This window comes from Rhinatrema bivittatum, chromosome 2 (genome assembly GCF_901001135.1).
Source record: "Rhinatrema bivittatum chromosome 2, aRhiBiv1.1, whole genome shotgun sequence".
Taxonomy (NCBI): Eukaryota; Metazoa; Chordata; class Amphibia; order Gymnophiona; family Rhinatrematidae; genus Rhinatrema; species Rhinatrema bivittatum.
This window is the reverse complement of record NC_042616.1, coordinates 37,197,812-37,216,768: the sequence shown is the minus strand read 5'-3', so window position 1 is coordinate 37,216,768 and position 18,957 is coordinate 37,197,812. Positions and strand designations below refer to the sequence as shown.

General features: G+C 43.8%; 1 protein-coding gene and 1 non-coding gene across 2 annotated transcripts in view; both read right to left on the bottom strand.

Moving 5' to 3' along the window:
• LOC115083187 (zinc finger protein 268-like) overlaps window positions 1-15,421 on the bottom strand; it is a 127,541-nt gene extending 112,120 nt beyond the window's left edge. The window contains exons 1-4 of the mRNA XM_029586994.1: window positions 15,166-15,421; window positions 13,039-13,165; window positions 9,991-10,110; window positions 3,397-5,321 (exon numbers count right to left, since the gene is read on the bottom strand). Coding sequence (XP_029442854.1) covers window positions 3,397-5,321; window positions 9,991-10,110; window positions 13,039-13,165; window positions 15,166-15,189 — 2,196 coding nt within the window. The 5' untranslated portion in view covers window positions 15,190-15,421. The remainder of the gene's footprint in view (window positions 1-3,396; window positions 5,322-9,990; window positions 10,111-13,038; window positions 13,166-15,165) is intronic.
• A 2,923-nt stretch (window positions 15,422-18,344) lies between these two features.
• Window positions 18,345-18,417, bottom strand: TRNAV-UAC. The gene has a single exon. It is a non-coding gene; the product is annotated as a tRNA-Val (tRNA).
• Window positions 18,418-18,957: the final 540 nt, after the last annotated feature.

Sequence of the window (18,957 nt, the reverse complement as noted above, 5' to 3'; positions counted from 1 at the left end):
ATCACATTACTTTTTTTGTCAAGCTACCAACTGTTTCCATTTCCCATCCCCCATATGGATCTCTCTTCAGACAGCAGAGATCTAGGAGCATGGCTTGACAACCAACTTAACTTAAAAAAATTTATAAACACCACCACCAAGGACTGTTTCTATAAACTACAAGTCCTAAAAAAGCTAAAACCACTCCTACACTTCAATGACTTTCGCCTCGTTCTACAATCCATTATTTTTTCTAAACTCGATTACTGCAACGCAATCCTACTTGGCCTCCCCGCCAACGGCATCAAGCCTCTACAGATGGTACAAAACGCCGCAGCCAGAATCCTAACTAACACTAATAAAAGAGACCATATCACCCCCATCTTGAGCAACCTCCACTGGCTACCCATCAAACAGAGAATCCTATTTAAAACCTTAACCATTATTCATAAAGCAATTCACAACATCGCACCTATATCACTACAAACTCAACTTCGTCCACACTTATCCTCCAGACCCATCAGAAGCGCCTACAAAGGCACTTTAGTCGCAGCTCCAGCTAAATCAACACTAAGAAAAAGAGCACTCTCAACTGCGGGACCACACCAATGGAATGCTCTCCCACCAGACCTACGCCTAGAACCCAGTCTACCAGAATTCAAAAAAAAGTTAAAAACCTGGCTCTTCAGGCAAGCTTTCCAACTTCCAGAATGTAACTAGGCACCTTTCTGACCTCTTTTTAGCTCCTTTCACTGTATCGTGTCACTAACACCATAGATACTTAATTTATACACTTACTTACGCGCAGTTTTATTTAACAATCATTATTCTTATACTATATAACTGTATAGTTATTTATTATTACTCCTTTGTACCCCTGAGAATAAATTGTTCCTAGTTTGTCCCCTTCTCACTGCAACTATCATGCACATGGTCTTAACCCAGTCAATCCACATAACTTGGATCATCTTTATCCAACTGTTAATTTGCAAAGTTTAATCCGCTAACTATATTCAGAACAAGAAGGCGTTTGGTGGTTCGGTGTCGCTATTCAAAGATCCTTGTAAAAAGTTGAACCCACATATTGTTTCAAAATACGAAAAATGTTAAATGGTTTATTGTTACTGTTCAATGTTCCTTGTAATAAGCCCAGGTCGGACCGCTCCAACCAGGGTAACTTACTGTTTATTGTAAACCGGATTGATTTGTATTGTATACAGGAATTCCGGTATATAAAAATTAAAAATAAATAAATAAAATAAATATATTGTCAGTGGGAACCTTGGTAACATGAATAAATAAGAGGGCAGCCAATAGGAATACATATTCATTCCTAAACTGACCTTAACTGACCTGAAAAGTGTCAAATTGTATCATTTTCTGTTAGTGCACACTAACTCCCGGTTAGTGCGCACTAATCGGAAAAAACGATTTTTTAACGATTTTTTAACGAAACAATCGTGCCAAACACGATTTTCTTCTCCTGCCATACGATTTCAATTGTTAAGACGATAGGGGACACGATTCACATCCCTAATACAGACACAGACTGAGCTGAACCAGGTACAAGGATAAGGACTGGGAAATGAAAAGAAGCTGGAAAGTGACACAAGACAGAACAAGTACAGGACTAGACAGGTAACAAGAGAACAAGGAATAAGAAAATCCAAAAGGGCAAAAGACAGATCTAGTAGGCCAGGAGGCCACATGGAAGGGTAGGTAGACCCAAAGGGTCATAGAGCAATACAAGAAACCCAAGAAGGCTCCAGAGCAACACCGGGAGCCAAGCTAGGTTAGTGAGTAAAGCAAGAAGTCAAGAGAGGCCACAAAGCAAGGAAGAAGGTCCAGGTGGGTCACAAGGAAAAATTGAAGGCCTAGGTAGGCCACAAGGCAAGAAAGGTGGCCTGGGTGGGCTGCAAGCAAGGTAAAAGTATAAGGTGAGGTTTGCCAGGTCAGAGAGCCAAAGTGACTCAGTGAAGAGGCATGAGGCACTGGCCATGTTGGGTTAAGTAGGGCTGAGGCTTGGGGACCAGGTGACTGGAAAAGTAGTGACTTCTGCAGCTGAGGGCCCCTGGTGAAGAGAGGACTGCACAGCAGGCTGAACCTTGGCATGGGGAGACTGCACAGCAGGCAAAACCCTGACGCTTGGCTGTATGTTTAATCGTCTTCCCTAGATTTTGGAAATCTTTCTGTATTGCAAGGATAACATTTCTACCAAGGTCCTTGGTCCCCTAATGTATAACACTGATCACACTGGAGTCTCTACTTTCTTCTGTAATTGCACTGACTATCTGGTTTGTATTTCTACTGGCTGAGGATCCTAGAAAGCATTTAACTGTGCGTCACCATCAAAATGATTTCCCAAATTGGTTCCTCTGATGATCGAGTCTCCCAGCAGAAACACTTCCTTTTATGAACTTTGATAATGTTTAAGGGATTCTGAGTACACTGGGTGATTATATCCCTTTCAGACATCACCTCATTTTCCATTCCTGGAGCTTCTTAATTATCCAATGCAGAAAAAGTATTATGTAAGGGTAAAGGCATGGAAAGAGGGTGCCTCTTCATCACAGGCCTTATTCTCCCAGAGCCAACTATAACCCATTCATTCCTGGGTTTCTGAATCCTGGATGACTGAGTTCCCTGTGGGAGTGGGGGTGGATATTCAGGATGCTGCACAGTTGGGGGAATTGAGTATTGTATGGTAGCTTGTCTTGTTCTACCAGAGCACATTGTAAACCACGTATTCTTGGATTTTGGAATCCTCTGTGGGAGATGGGAGAGAAAGGGGAGCTGTTTTTAAACCTCAGCAAGTCCTCTTTCAGATGAATCAGCTGCTTTTTCAATGTAGACAGCTGAAAGCAAATTGAACAACCCTTAGGTCTCCAAATGTCAGGCATTGGGACATAAGCACCACAATTATTACACTGAATCAAAGAAATTCTGCTAACAGTGACTAATATATAAGTTGTTAGGTTGCTACTTTAGTCTTATTCACTTAACCTAAGTCAGTGGAAGATCTATTTAAGAAAAAACACCATACAGATGGGTGGGTGTGAGACAGGGTAGAAGGGAACAAAATCTTGAAGATTATCAACTTTTTAAAAAATTAACAAACTGAATCATCACTTCTATACAGATTAGTAATATATATAGACTGGAAAAATATATGGAGATTTCAACCAATACAGAACACAAAAAATGCAGAAGAATACATTTCTGCAAGAAAGCAATCTATATTATGCCTAACTTACAATAAAAATCCAATTTATATAGCCACAAGGTCAGGACATGTAAATAGTTTCACTTAGTACATATAAATGGATATATTCCAGTGTGGATTCTCTGGTGACTTGTGTGAAGGCTCTTCCAACTCAAACATTTAACTCAATCAGTACATGTAAATAGTTTTACTCAAGTATGGATTATCTGATGATTTGTGAGCAATGCCTTCTGATTAAAGCTTTTAGTACAATCAGTACATGGAAATGGTTTTACTCCAGTGTGGCTTCTCTGGTGGGATATAAGATATGCTTTCCGACTAAAACTTTTATTACACTCACTACATGTAAATGGTTTTACTCCAGTGTGCATTATCTGGTGGAGTATGAGGTTTTTCTTCTGACTAAACATATTACCACAGTCATTACATGTAAATGGTTTCATTCCAGTGTGGATTCGCTGGTGGTTTGAGAAGTTTGTCCTATGACTAAAGCTTTTACCACACTCAGTACATGTAAATGGTTTTACTCCAGTGTGGATTCTCTGGTGGGATGCAAGGTATGCCTTCTGAGTAAAACTTTTACTACACGCATTACATGTAAATGGTTTCACTCCAGTGTGGATTCTCTGGTGGAGTATGAGCTTTTTCTTTTGACGAAACCTCTTACCACACTCACTACATGTAAATGGTTTCAATCCAGTATGTATTCTCTGGTGGTTTGTGAAGCCTGTCTTACGACTAAAGCTTTTACCACACTCAGGACATGTAAATGGTTTTACTCCGGTGTGAATTCTCTGGTGGGATGTCAGGTATGCCTTCCGACTAAAGCTTTTGTTACACTCACTGCACATAAATGGTTTCACTCCAGTGTGGATTCTCTGGTGCAGTCTGAGGTTTTTCTTCAGACTAAACTTCTTACCACACTCGCTACATGTAAAAGGTTTCAAGCCAGCGTGGGTTCTCTGGTGGTTTGTGAAGTCTGTCTTATGACTAAAGCTTTTACCACACTCAGCACATGTAAATGGTTTTACTCCAGTGTGGATTCTTTGGTGGGATGTGAGGACTGCCTTCCAACTGAAGCTTGTACCACACTCAGTACATGTAAATGGTTTCACTCCAGTGTGGATTCTTTGGTGATATGTGAGATATCTCTTCTGACTGAAAGTTTTACCACACTCCGTACATGGAAATCTTTTCATCTCAGTGTATATTCTCTGATTGCTTGAGAGGTGTGTCTTCTGACTGAAAATTTTACCACATTCAAAAGATGTAAATAGTCCCTCTCCTTTATGGATTGTTTGTTGTTTGAGGTCTACCTTCCTAGTGAAACATTTTTCAGACTGAGTACTAGAGAATGGTCTCAAATCATTCTGGGGTTTTGTTTGTTTTGAAAAGACTTTCCTCTGACAGAAGCTTTCATTGCATTCAATGCTTGAATTTTGTCTCTCCCCTTGGAAGAATTTTGGATGTTTTGTGAAGTTTTCTTTCTGATTGAAGATTTTGTCACCATCAGTAGAAGAAATTGTTCTCCCTTCTGTGCAGCTTTTCTTGTATTTTGTGGGGAATGCTTTAGTAATAAAGCTTTTTGAATGCTCTGCCCTTTTATTCTTTCTCTCTCCTTTGTTGATTTTCTGGTGTTCCATTAGTTCTAGCTTACCACTGAAACCTCTGCCACACTCAGAACATGTAAAAGGTGTCTCTCCTGTGCTTGCTTTCTGTTGTACCTGTAGTTCTCCCTTCTGAATGAAGGTTTTCCCACAGTTTGTAGATGGAGATGGTCTCTCTTCTGTGTGAGATCTCTGCTGTGATTTCAGAGTCACAGGAATCCTGAGGAATATCCTACATACATCACATACACATCTTTCTTCTGTTATGTGGTTTCTCTGCTCTTCCACTTTATGTGGGATATTTCTGGCATTTTTCTCACTCAGAGATGAGTCTCCTGTTGGAATTCTTTGCTTCTTTTCTTTGATGGACTGACTCCTGCACTTTCCCCCCCACTCAGAACAGGAAGTAGCATCCTCTGCATCTCTTTCTGATAACATCTTGCTCCCTTCTGGATTCTCACTGAGCTCCCAGTGATTTGTCTCTGGATTATCGTATCTGGGATTGTCATTTTCTAGATAAAAAAGTAAACAATGGGCATTACTGTAGGAGAAGGACAATTTAATGAGTTCAATAATACAATAACATTTGCTTTTTCTTGTGTTCTTGCTGTTCTCCTGAAGAGGTCACAGTTTGAAAGTTTTACATAACTATTTATTTATATTCCATTTTTTTTTTGGAACTTCAAAGCAGATTACATTTAGGTACTGAATATATTTCCCTGTCCCCAGAGGACTCATAAGATAAGGGCCTGACTTACTAAAGCTCTTCTCCCATTCTATGTCAATGGGAAAAAATGTTTAGTAAATGAGTCCCTAAGTTTTTACCTGAGGCAATGGAGGGAAAAGTGAATTGCTCAAGGTCACAAAGAATGGCAGTTGGATTTAAACCCTGGTTTCCTTGGTTCTCAGCCCCCCCTGCTCTAACCACTAGGCCTACTTTTCCACTCCACAGAACATTGACCCGTAATGTTGTGTCTTGTCCTTTTGCATGGGAATGAAAACGACAGGATGCAGAAATATTTTCTGATGCTGTCATCAAGGAGGCCAATATTCAAAACCATTTACCAGCAGACACAATTAGGATAAATAATTGGCTTTCTGAAAATAGCTGGATAAATGTGATTTACATGGTTAAAACTGCTAACATAACCAAGGAGCTATCCTAAGGTTAGCCAAATAAACGCATCAGGCTAACTTTAAGAAAACCAGGCAAGGCCGCTTTTTCCTTGGGCCCTGCATTAGCACACCGGGCTCTGCTCTGACGACTATTGGCCATTGCCCTGAATCTGAGGTAACAGAGCAGCCCTCTGCTTCCTGCTTCAGCCCCTCCTCTCCCAAGCGGCAAAAGGGAGTGCAAGCCTGGTATAGACAACTGAGCAAAGAAGAATTCACTTTCTGTCTGCATATATTTGTGATTCTAATTTGTGGTCATTTATTCTGTATTTGGTGAGTGTGCGGGTTCTATGTAATAAAACCAACCAATCTACTTTTTAGCATGGATTCTCGTTTACTCTCTCTCTCTCTCTTTTTTTAATGTGTTAATATGGGTAAGGAGAATCTGCAGGAACAATTATATTTTATCCCATGGGCTCTCCATTTGGGATGCTCCATGCACAGTGTTGGGGGGTAGGAAAGAAATAATTTTCCTATTGCAAGACTACATTAGAGCCCAGCAGTATCTTTTGGGATATCTGCGTAGGCTGTAGCTTCCCAGGAGGAAAAGGGACACAGATACGTGCAGTACAGATGGGACACTGGAGAGAGATTCCCTTATGAGGATCTTAAGGTTAACTTTGATCTGCTTACAGATTCCCATTTAAATACAAAGAACTGAAAAAGTCCCTGCAATGTTTTAAAGATGGAAGATGGACCCCACACCTAATTTTCTAGAGTCCTTGATTAGTAGGAAGGATCATAAGAGGAGGACAGCAGCAGCCATCTATAAGGGAAGGATTATGGGAAAATGCCCTCAGTATTTCTTTCTGCTCCTGGCATTCTGAACTGATGATTTGTTTGCATCAAAAAACACAGAGATTTCTTCTTTTCTCTCATACAATTGATCCTTAATGTAACCCATACTGTTGGAGAGCTTGGGGACATTACGGTGCACATTTACATGCAGGGGGAATGCGTTCTAAGATCCAGGACTTTTGGAGCTGTCCCAAGTTACTGGGGAACAATTGGATCTGTCACCAGGACTGGGCCTACGAGACCGATGGCGGGGAGATAATACTGTACCTAAACATTCCTATTCTTCCTAGACTTGAGAAGGAAGAGAGAGCCATGTAATTTGGAAAAACATTGGGTAGTTAAGTGATATGCATTTTGATTTTGGAACGTTTGCAAAGTCTGGCTTGTCAGTGATACTGTCCAATTGTTCAAGAATTAAAGAGGTGCATGATGGGACGTAAACAATGGTACTGGGAGCAGCAGTGATCACAGAGGCCCTCCTGTTTCTCTCCCAGTGCTGCTGCCCCCTCCCCAGAGTTATCCCAGAACCGCACAGCATGCAGTCCCTAAAGCTGAATCTTCACCTTCTGCTTCCAGTCTCGAGTGTTACGCCACATGGTTCAAAGCACAGGGAGTTGGCAGAAGAGGTATTTGCATTCATCAGTTCTAGGCGGGGATGCCTCACGTGGATGTGGTGGCATCAAAGGTGAATTCCAAGGTCCTGCAGTTTTCAGCCACAGAAGGGCTGTAATGGCAGAGGTCCTGGATGCCCTCTCACAGCCTTGGCCTCCAACCTGCCATCTGTCTGTGCTTCCCTTGTGGCCTCCGATAGGGAACACTCTTCAGCAGATAGAGAGATATCAGGGAACAGTAATTCTGACCATCCCAGAGTGGCCTGGATGTCATGAGTTCATGGATTTGATCAGACTGCGGGTAGATGGTCCTCTGGGTCTCACCCATGTTCCAAATCTTCTATGACAAGGTCCCATTTGCTTGGAATAGGTGAATCGCGGCCTGGCTCTTGCAAGAAGTTTGAGAAGTAAAGGTTATGCAGAGGAGGTTATTGCATCCTTGTTGCAGGTTGGGAAATCTGCTACTTCCTTGGCTTATGGTCATGTGTGAAAGCTGTTCGAGACCTGGCGTCTGAACGCTGGATTCTCTCCATTCACGACGTCAGTTTCTATCCATTCTTTCTTTTCTGCAGGCTATGCTGCAGAGAGTTTTAGATCTTAATTCCCTTAGGGTACAAGTTAACGCGCTCTCTTGTTTCAGAGGTAATGTGCAGGAACGAATATGGCTTCTCACACACACGTGGTTAGGTTTATGAAAGCCATGAAGCAGTTACAGTCTCCTTGTAGGAACTTGGCCCCTTCCATGGAATCTGAATTCCAAGGCTTTGTCGTGCAGAGATCCTCAGTCCAGATGGCTCACCCTTTTTATACCTTAAGGTGGGTTCATCAATCTATTCTGAATCATGCAGGCGAGTTGTCTTCTTTGAGGAGTTTCAGTTACGTGACAGAAAAGCCGGGCAGGCTCCTTCCTGTGCGGGGAAAGTACGTAGGGAACTGCTTCAACGTTTATAGGCGATGGACAGATTCGGGAGGTCGGATCAACGTTTCATCTGATTTGCTAGATCTCAAAAAAGGCAAGCAAGAAGCCACAGCTACTATCCCAGATGGATTAAGCAGGAAATTGCCTCAGTCTACATTTCTAAGGAATAGCCCTACTTAAGGGCCCTCCAGATGACCTTACTTCGCCTCAGCAACAGGTCTCCTCGTGTCCTTATGTCTCCGTGCGTGTTGCTCTTCGTGTTTGCTTTGCCCTTGCCTTGTTTGTTCCAGCCTCGCCTGCCACCTGTCCTGCTTGTTCCTTGTCTTGTTCGTTCCTTGTTCCTGTCCCATCTTGACTTGTCTTCTTTGATCCTTGTCTCCCTGTTCTCCCTTGGCTTTACTTCCTGGATCCTGACCCTGGCATGGACTTGGACGTTCCTTGATTGCTGCCTGGACCTGACCCTTTGCTTTGGACCTGACTTTGCTCTGTCTGCCGCTTGCCCCAACCTTAACCTTAACTGTAACTTAATCATCACTCTCCCTCCTCAATCTTCACTCTCTATGACACTCATTTTTAACCTTTTCTCTGTTATTGGTTTTTGCAATTATTTATAATGTTCATTGTAACTTTTGCTCCTTTCTCTCTCCATATTTGCTGTAAGTTTACTGTAAACCGATGTGATGTACACAGGAACACCGGTATATAAAGCATTAAATAAATAAACAAACCTCTGGCCTGTTCTCCATTTCTGCTGCCTACCTCGGCCCTTGGCCTGTTGTCCATCTCCATTGTTTGCCACCTTCCCCAACCTACGCTCGGCTTTGAACTCTCGCTCCTGGACTGACCTAGGAACCCACCTAAGACCTGTCGGCTGCCAGAACCCGAGGGTTCAACTTGTGGGGAAGGTGATTGGTACAGGTGAAGCTTCAGCCAGTCCCGTCTCAGGTCTCCTCTGCCAGCTGTCGGTGTGGGCCTAGTGTGCTTGCTCACTAGGCAGTGCCAACCACATCAATCTTCCAGTGAATCTTGCAATTCTTTGTTGTAAAATATGGTTCTTCCTTACGCTATCCAGATGTTATTTGTGAAAACCTTTGAATTAACGTGCTGCTGTTTTAAGACGTATCTTATTGGTCAATTTCCATATTTCAACATTTCCAGCTTTATTTTTCCAAACTACATAGGCTACAATTTCTCCTCTCATCACTGCTATCCTCTTCCCCCGCTCCCTGAGTGATCCTTTATTAATTCCCACTTCTCCCTGGCCAGCAGGAGGAGATCAGCACTTTGTGCCACCTCTGCTTCCTTCTCTACAGGCTTTACTCTTATGTTTCAATGCCCAGAGATGGGGGTACCCCAGGTATGATGGAGCCCCATGCTTTCAAACATTGAGAATGAAGCCAGAAGAGGTGGCAGATGGGGCATGAAGTGCTGCTCTCTGCCTGTCAGTGGGATTAGGGGAGAAGAGCACTGAGCCAGGGCTGCACCTACTGCGGCACACAGGACTTTCACATAGTAAACCAGTAAACAAGCTCTGTCTCTGACTGCTGCCTGTAACAGAAACCCTGCGAGTGATTAAAGACCTCTCCAGAGGAGCTCGTGAAGGGGTCTCTGCAGTTCCCACTGCTCCTTCCACTCTTCCTCTCAGCAGTTTTACCCCGTCCCTCTTATTCCTGCACTCACCTGAGCTGCTGCTTCTCCCAGTTTCTCTTTCCTCTGATCCCGGCTCATCCCTGATGTACGGCTCTTCCCCTCGTTCAATGCGGGAGATAATCTCAGGGGTGACAGTCGGAGAGCCTGATCCTGGATAAGAGCACCGAATTAGTTTTCTCATCATCACTCTGAGTGTGATTCCCCCAGATTGGAAAACTTTTCAGTATGAAGATATTCATCAGCCTCAAGGCATAAAAATATTCAAACTCTCAGTTACAGAGGAAAAGTTTCAGTGCTCTGCATGTATCAGAAATGTCACATAAAACCCCTCTGCTCATCTTTTCAGTCCAGCTCCCACTATGAATGGTGTAATATATTACCTGCCTCATAATATACCCAAGACTCACTATCTTTTATTTAAGAGGAGTAGATAGGACCCTACCCAAGAGGACTTACAAAAGAGTTTACCAAACTCAGTCCTTGGCCACAAACCAGTCAAGTTTTCAGTATTCCCAAAATGAATATGCATGAGATCTAAATGCATGTTCTTTCTCTATCGTACATCTCATGCATATATATTGTGACAATCCTGAAAACCTGGCTGCACTGTGGCCCTCAAAGACCCCGTGGCTTATAATCTAAGATGGTAACTGAGGTAATGGAGGGCAAATTGATTTGCCTAAGCTCACAGGGAGTATCAGTGGGACAGGCAGGATTTGAACCCTGGCTTTCCTGGTTCTCAGCCTTTGCTTTTGCCACTAGGCTAGTCCTCTGCTCCTCTCTATGTGCTGTATATTTAGCCCTAGTGTTATGGCTCAGGTGTAGATTCTTTGGTAAACGTTATAACATTTTGTGGCATAGATGTTCTTTCGTGAGCTTTCTTCGGGGGTGGAAAAGTGATCTTCTCGATAGGTGTGGATTTGAGAAGAAGAAAAACCGATCTGGGAATTGGATCGCAAATATGGAGGAGGAAAGATGATGATGATGGAGGGGAAAGGAGAACCCCCTCAGCATGTCCCATTGCCACTTTCTCCCCTCCTCAGCATCCTACCCCATCTACGGGGTCTAAACAGGACAGTAACGTCCCTGTTCACTCCTCCGCCGTACAGAATCTAAAGTGGCACTGGCTGACCTGAGGCCTGCACCATCATCAGCTTCTTCCATACAAGGAACCGGTGCTGGTGGGGGAGGAGGGACTGGGAATCCCTCCTGTCTCATGAAGACTCCATGAAGAGGGGAAAACTCTGAGCAGGAAGTCTAAATGCATAAAGGGAGAGTGGGGATGAGGAGGGATGGTGCATGGCCTGAGACCAGACACCATTTTTTAATTCATTTTGGGGGTTTTTTGGTTCTTTTTTTCAAATCTCATTTTGTTTGGTTCATTTTTAAAAAATGAAACAAAGAAAGAGAAATCAAATGAAAACATTTGCAGTGCCTAAGCCTAGGCAAGAGAAAGGCAGGAAGAGAAACAGAGGGAAAAGAGGGAGGGATGAGCGAGGGGGAAGATTAGAAATGGCTCAAAGGAAAGGAAAGAGATAAAATATGGAGGCTGGAGGAGATAAGAAGTTGCTATTTGACATTTGAGGCATTGGCCAAGTTTTGGGGGCCAGATGGGAGTTAAAGATTCTGTCACGATCCTGGCTGCTAGGCAGCCTTCCCACCAGCAGAGGTCCTCGCAGAGCCACACTCTCTTCCACTGTAACCAACTCCTTGATGGTCCTATGACTCTGCAAGGCCAGCCCTGTTTACCCTTGCCTTTCCCACCACTTGGTGCCTCTTCATCGAACAACCTTGGCTCCTTGCATTGGCCCTCCTTGCTTTATCTTGCTACTGCATGGCACCTGCGGCCTTCTTACTTTGCCTTGTGGCTTTCCTGCCTATGTTGTGTGGCCTCATTGATCTTCCTGCCTTGCCTTGTGGCCTCCCTGTCCTTCCAGCCCTGTCCTCTGGCTGCCTCGGCCTACTTCCCTTGTTCTGCGGCCTCCTTGGCCATCTCGCCCTGCCCGGTGACCTTTGTGCCTATCTTTGCCCTGCTTTGTGCCCTACTTGGGCCCCCCTAGTCAGTGCTGTCTTGTTTGCTTTCTTATATGTTCCTTACTGTATTTTAGTTCCTCATTACATATGTTTGCATTTCCATGGCCCTGTTCCTGTGGTCCTGTCCAGTCCTAGCCTTAGTCCTTGTCTTGACCTGTGGCCCCTGCTCCCAGTGGGCCTTCAGTCCTAGCTCTTGACTGCCATTACCGCCTTTCCTCCAGTTCCAGTGCTTGCCTCCTGCTCCTGCCTGTTGCCAGCTCCGGCCTGTCTGCTGTTCAAGCACTGCCTCCAGTTCCTGTCCTGCCTGACCACTACCATGTACTATGCCATGTACTATGCCGGCCCCCAGAACCTGCAAGCTCAACCCAAAGGGGAGGGGGCTGGTCAAGCAGAAGACCTTGTCCTGCTTTGTCCTGAAGATCTGTACCTCTCTCCTGTTGGGGGAATACCTGACCCCAGCCTGCCTATGACAAACTGGGACTCTGGTTACTGAATATTTTTAAGCTAGCCAGTTGGGGGAAGGGGGACAAACCACTACAAGCCATCCAGGGGCTGGGGATATAGGGGCTTTCAACAGCAGCTTGTGCGCCTTTTTAAGATTAGAGTCCATGGCTGTGACTGAGTGTTGTTCCAAACAGTGATCGCACATTTTTTGCCAGCCCCAGCCATGCAGGATATCGAACCATGTACTACTTAAGATTCTATGGTTTAGTAAATTCCAGGGGAATGTGCTGTTTTACCACATTTCAAAAATGGACCCAAAGCCATCACTGCAGCACTCACTCATATTTACATTTTTAACCAAATCTCATTAGGAGAACCTCATTTTCAGAACTGTCTTTATCATGATGTCCCAAGGCTGCTAATAGACATTTATTTAGATTTATTACACACTTATTTGAATACGAAGTTCACCCAAATCAGGGTACAACATACTAGAATGGCAATCTACAATAAGAGATTAAACTTCAAAATAAACATCTCAGCAAAAGAATAGGTTGTAGCTGCAAGTTCAAGGCACTGGCATGTAAAAATATCCCTTACCCAGTGAGCTGAGCATCTGATAATTCTCCTTCATCACCTCCTTGTAAAGCTCCTTCTGCCCTTTATCTAAATCCTCCCACTCCTTCTGGGAGAAATAGACAGCGATGTCCGCAAAGGATACTGGGACCTGAAACAGAAACCAGAAATACACTCAGCACCTTCTACATCACATCCATCAGGAGAACTCACAGTGATGGGGCTCAGCAGGGCAGGGGGTGAATTTTCAAAATGTAAATAATTCACAATCACATAACATAGCCCCAGAGCAGGATTACAACAGTAAACCAGTTACACAGAGAACCTGGAATACAAAATCTCACTTTGTAGGACTCCTGATCTCTCTCCTTACACTCAGGAGGGTCCCAAAGTGCCTTTTCTGTGCCCCAGATCGGCTTGGGGTCCTATAAACATACCTGGAAATTCTCAGGATTTCATCTGGAGTCTCAGGGAATTTGCATCAGTTGCAGGTTCTCAGGAGAAACCCTAGGAGGCCGATGTGATAAAGTGTGCCCAGCCTAGCGCACAGGTTAATGAGCAGTTGGACACGCGTTTTGGACTCATGTCCATAACCCCCAATGCAATACTGGGATCAGCGCCTCCAAAACATGCGCCCAGACAGAGGCGTAGTTAATAGCACTCATCACATGTAAATGCCATGTAGATGAGGCTATTAGCTATTTAACCGGTCAAATTTTACACCTGCCCCAGAACAGGCATAAAGTCTTGCCGTGCGTCAAGGAATGTACTTAAAAACAAACAATACTGCTTTTCCGTGGTTCCTCCTACCTAGCATTATCGCAATACAAGTGGGAGGAACCACAGAAAACAGCATACTAAAAAAAAGGCCTGAGGGGAAAAAAAACAATTTCTGGGCGCAGAATACACACACACAATATACCCACTGCAGGCCGTGTATATTGTGCATGTATATTGTGCTGGCAAATTTGTTGCCGTGGGATAAAATGGATGCTCGTAAATTGAACATCCATTTTTCTAACCCACACAAAGCCACATCTCCTGGCCAAGGATGTACTATTTATTTTTTTTTTTTTTATATACCGATGTTCCTGTATAGAATACATATCGCACCGGTTTACAAGGAACTGAAACAGTCGCCTCCAGGGCGGAAATACATTAACATAGGTGGAACAGGAAAACTTTTAAGGAACATTCATAAACTCGATTAAATGTAACTGGGTACCAAACTCGGAAACATATGTACAGAGGTAAGTAAATCGTCTATCGCTTCATCAGGTTTTAGCTAGGGACGCACAATTTATCCCTAGCACGTCCGTTTTGGCGCAGCAGCTCATTTACATATTGCACTGGGCGCCCAGGAGAGGTGGATGTGCGCACGTTAAAAAACAGGCGCCCACTTTGGACACAACATTTTTTTACATGCACTTAATTGCATCGGTCTGTAGAAATCTCAGGGCCTCTCTGTATACAGCTCAGCCACTCTCAGAGGCAGATGCAATAAAGTGCGCCTAGCCTAGCACACAGGTTGACGCACGTCCATAACCCCCGATGCAATAAGGGGATCAGCGCCTCCAAAACAAGGGTCCAAACAAAGGCGCACATTAATGCATTGGCCTGTAAGTAAGCCTGCAGAGAAAAGGAGAAGTAGGGTGAGTCTGGAGCACACACTGTAAACAGCATGTGAGGAGAAACTGGAGAGGGGCTGCAAAACACAAACTCAGTCTGCAGCTTGATTTCAGGACTTGGGACTCACTCAGCCAAGGGCAGAGTGAGGATGCATAAGTCATGGAGCTGTGACTTACAGGGGGTGGGAGCAAAGAGAGTGGTGTGGACAGGTAGAAGAGGAAGGTGAAGGTTGCTGGGATCATCTCTGGAGAAGGGACAGGTGATGGTGGTGGGTGGAAGAAAGAGAAAAATTGTAGGGGTGGGGAGGGGGGTGGAAGAGAGAAAGCTGATACATATTATTACATTCCTCCCCACCCCCCCAACCTGGCCATCTGATAATCGACAGCAATCTCAGGGTGGCCACAACTCAAAAGTTTCCAGGTATGCCTATAAAGTCAGGGGTGAATCTGCAGTGTCCCAAGTTAGGAAGCTGCAGCAGTGTTTGTACAGAGAGAGGGCAGGAAGTTCGGGGCAATCTCCTACCTGAGCAGAAGCTCCTGCAGGCATTTTCCTCTCTGCTTTTTCTGCTCTCAGGATTAGAAATGAATTGAGGGGGTTCTGTCTCGGGTTGAGGAACAGCTGAGTGTTTGCCTCTTGCAGTGAAGCTCAGGAGCTTTTACAGGAACAGCAGGAGAGAAGAGAAGGGCAGAGGGTGAGACTTGGGGTTTTTTCCAGCTCTAAATCTGCAAATGAAAGGATGAAGGGAGAAAAGCCTCTGCACCTCTCTGTTTCCAGCGCAGAGTAGACTGTTCCCCTTCCTGCTGGGCGCAGCCTGATGACGTCACACAGGAGGGGGCGGAGCTGTACACTGAGCACTGTCACTGCTGCTTGGAGCCTTTTCTGGTTCTTTATGAATATTCATTGACTCATGCTTCTGTCTGGGCTTTTAAGGTTACCAAATCACACTCTGCTCCATCTTCTTTAATATTAACCCTTTCCTTGCCTTCAGGCATCAGCATCTTAATCATGTATTTGTCTCAAGCTTTTCCAGAAGAAGAGCTCAAAGCATGCTACAGCATAGTATGAGATCTACAATAGGCACAGCCTACATCCATAATACTACACTGAATTAGTGTAGACAGGAAAAAGTGGTAAATATGTAATCCCTGTCCCAGTCAATTCTTTGAGAAGAAGGTGCAAGGGGAGGACCATGGATGGCCCCATGACTTCCCAGGGTTCCCACAGAGGGTAGGGAGGGGAATGTCTTTTCAAGGCCTTTAAGGTTTTTTTCTCTCTCTCTCTGGTGCTCTTCTGCACACCAGTCCAGCAACATAAATAAATTACTCTTCACCCCAAAGCTGATCTTCCAAACAAAATCTTCACTGACACCAGTGGAAGGAAATACGAAGTCAAACATTAATACACCAGAGAATACTGCATTACAGTAAAATAAAGTCCAAACTTCCAAAAGTACAGCTCAGTCTCTTCCATACACGTTTCCCCACAGTTGTAAGCGCAGTGGGAGCACTGAGAGGAGAGGATCACCTTACTGGTGGCTGAAAGGAATCAGTAAGCTTTGCTTGGGAAATTTTCTTTTTTAAAAGTATTGGGGCGAAGTTAACAGTCAGTAAGGCAGCGAATAAACAGAAGTTAGATTTCTAAATATCAAAATCACAGAACATAATTCAAGGGGGTTTGGGTATGCCTAATCTCATTTGCTATCAAGGAGCTGCTCAACTTAAAGCAGCAGTAGAATGGCATAATTTTAAGCATCGAAAACCTTGGGTCCTGTTGGAGCAGGCGATTTTAGGGAATTTTCCTCTTAACTGCCCTCCTATGGCAAAAACGGGCCACTTGGCTCCCGATGGTGAGATTGCCGGAGACCGTGCAACTCCACCTTGTCGGTTTGGGAGCATTGGAAGAAGACTTTAGTGGGACCACAAACTTTCTTCCACAGCACACATCTGTTTCACAATAAGGCTTTCAGACCAGCAGGGCACCCATAAGCTTTCAAAAGCTGGTCCGCTAATGGTGTCACTCAACTCGCTCATATTTGGTCCCCGGGAGGATTGACTCCATTCCCCACACTCTGCGATAGACACCATTTAGACCCAGCGGACCTTTTCAAATACCTGCAAGTTAGACATTTCTTTATCCGTAATCAGATTGAACCCGATCTAGTCAGGGGCATATCTTCTTTTGAACTTATGTGCAGACACGCAGATAAAGTTGGTAAACATATCTCTAGAATATATGGATTACTTTGTGGTGGTTTTACTATGTCAGCGACTTATATTAAAGCTTGGCAAACAGACCTACAATGTGACTGGTCACCAGAGGATTGGAAGCGAATGTTCCAATACATGAGAAAAGGATTAATATCTGCGCTGCATAATTTGAAAATGGATACAAAATGTTCTTCAGATGGTACATTACTCCCGTCCACTTGCAGCATATTTCACTGGGCTCAACAGGTCTGTGTTGGAAACTGTGCCAAGAACGGGGTACTTTCCTCCATCTATGGTGGTCTTGCCCCAAAATACAACAACTTTGGAGAACAGTCTCCTTTTGGATATCTACAATATTGGGTGGCACCATATCACTTACCTCATCGCAAGCACTTCTGAACGCTGAACTCGCAGACAGATCCAGATTCCATAACTATTTTATTAAATATGTGGTGACAGCGACGAGATGCGCCATCGCACAATGTTGGAAAGACACTCAGGTGCCCACATTACAAACTGTACAAACCTCGGTCTTGAACATGCATACACTTGGGCGAATAACTGCACATAAAAATAAGTCTATCCACAATTTCGAGAAAATTTGGGGTTGTTACGACCAATGGTTACAAAATCCTACTGCTTAACCCAAGATTACGTACTCAACCTGCAACGGCCTCTTTGGGTGTCCTGGGAACATAAGAACATAAGAAAATGCCATACTGGGTCAGACCAAGGGTCCATCAAGCCCAGCATCCTGTTTCCAACAGTGGCCAATCCAGGCCATAAGAACCTGGCAAGTACCCAAAAACTAAGTCTATTCCATGTAACCATTGCTAATGGCAGTGGCTATTCTCTAAGTGAACTTAATAGCAGGTAATGGACTTCTCCTCCAAGAACTTATCCAATCCTTTTTTAAACACAGCTATACTAACTGCACGAACCACATTCTCTGGCAACAAATTCCAGAGTTTAATTGTGCGTTGAGTAAAAAAGAACTTTCTCCGATTAGTTTTAAATGTGCCCCATGCTAACTTCATGGAGTGTCCCCTAGTCCTTGTACTATCCGAAAGAGTAAATAACCGATTCACATCTACCCGTTCTAGACCTCTCATGATTTTAAACACCTCTATCATATCCCCCCTAAAAAAATTTGTTTTGTTTTTTTATTAGAGTCACTGCTGAATTCTTTTTACCACACAAGATGTTGGCTTAGGAGTTTACCTAAAGCTTCCTTATTTCGTCTCCAGTAACCATTCCCACACTTCTTCTGGGGAAGACGATATCTGCTATGAATTCGCATGAGCTCAAGTAGCACGCCTAGAAGGAAGGGCCTGTAAATCTATCCCACGCATATAGATTGTGGGTATCCTGAAAACCTGACAGGTGGGGTTTCCACTGCACATATATGGAACCCATTGGTTTTCAACTTGCTTTTTCGGAATCTAAGTTATCCTTGCACTCAGACTCATGCCTGTTTCTGCAGCAAGTTAAAAATGGCTCCACTGGGGATTGAACCCAGGCCCTTCTGCGTGTAAAGCAGATGTGATACCCACTACACTATGGAACCAACTGACTTCTTTTATTAAAGAGGGAATATTAACAATGCCCTTAGATATATCTTTCCCTTTTTCCAGGAGGCACCGGACTCATGGATTATTCAAAGAGGAACTGGGTGGTTTAAAAATTAACCTCGGTATGACTGGCACATATGCCTCATTGTTATGCTTTCCCTATTTCATATCAATTGTATTATTTGTATCATTGTGTTAACCTCTAAGGGGGGGGGATTGGGATAACTGGGAGTCCACATATGTAATGGTGTCTGATTTTCATGTTGTGTATCTGCAATGGTATTGATTGTTCACATCAGGTTTGATAATGGCTACTGTGGATTGCAATATTGTGTTAAAGTTATTTGCCAATAAAAAGTTATAAATGAAAAAAAAATCACAGAACATATAGAAAGACATGGTTTAACGGAACAAAGTCAGCATGGCTTTACCCAAGACAAGTCTTGCCTCACAAATCTGCTTCACTTTTTTGAAGGGATTAATAAACATGTGGATAAAGGTGAACCGGTAGATGTAGTGTACTTGGATTTTCAGAA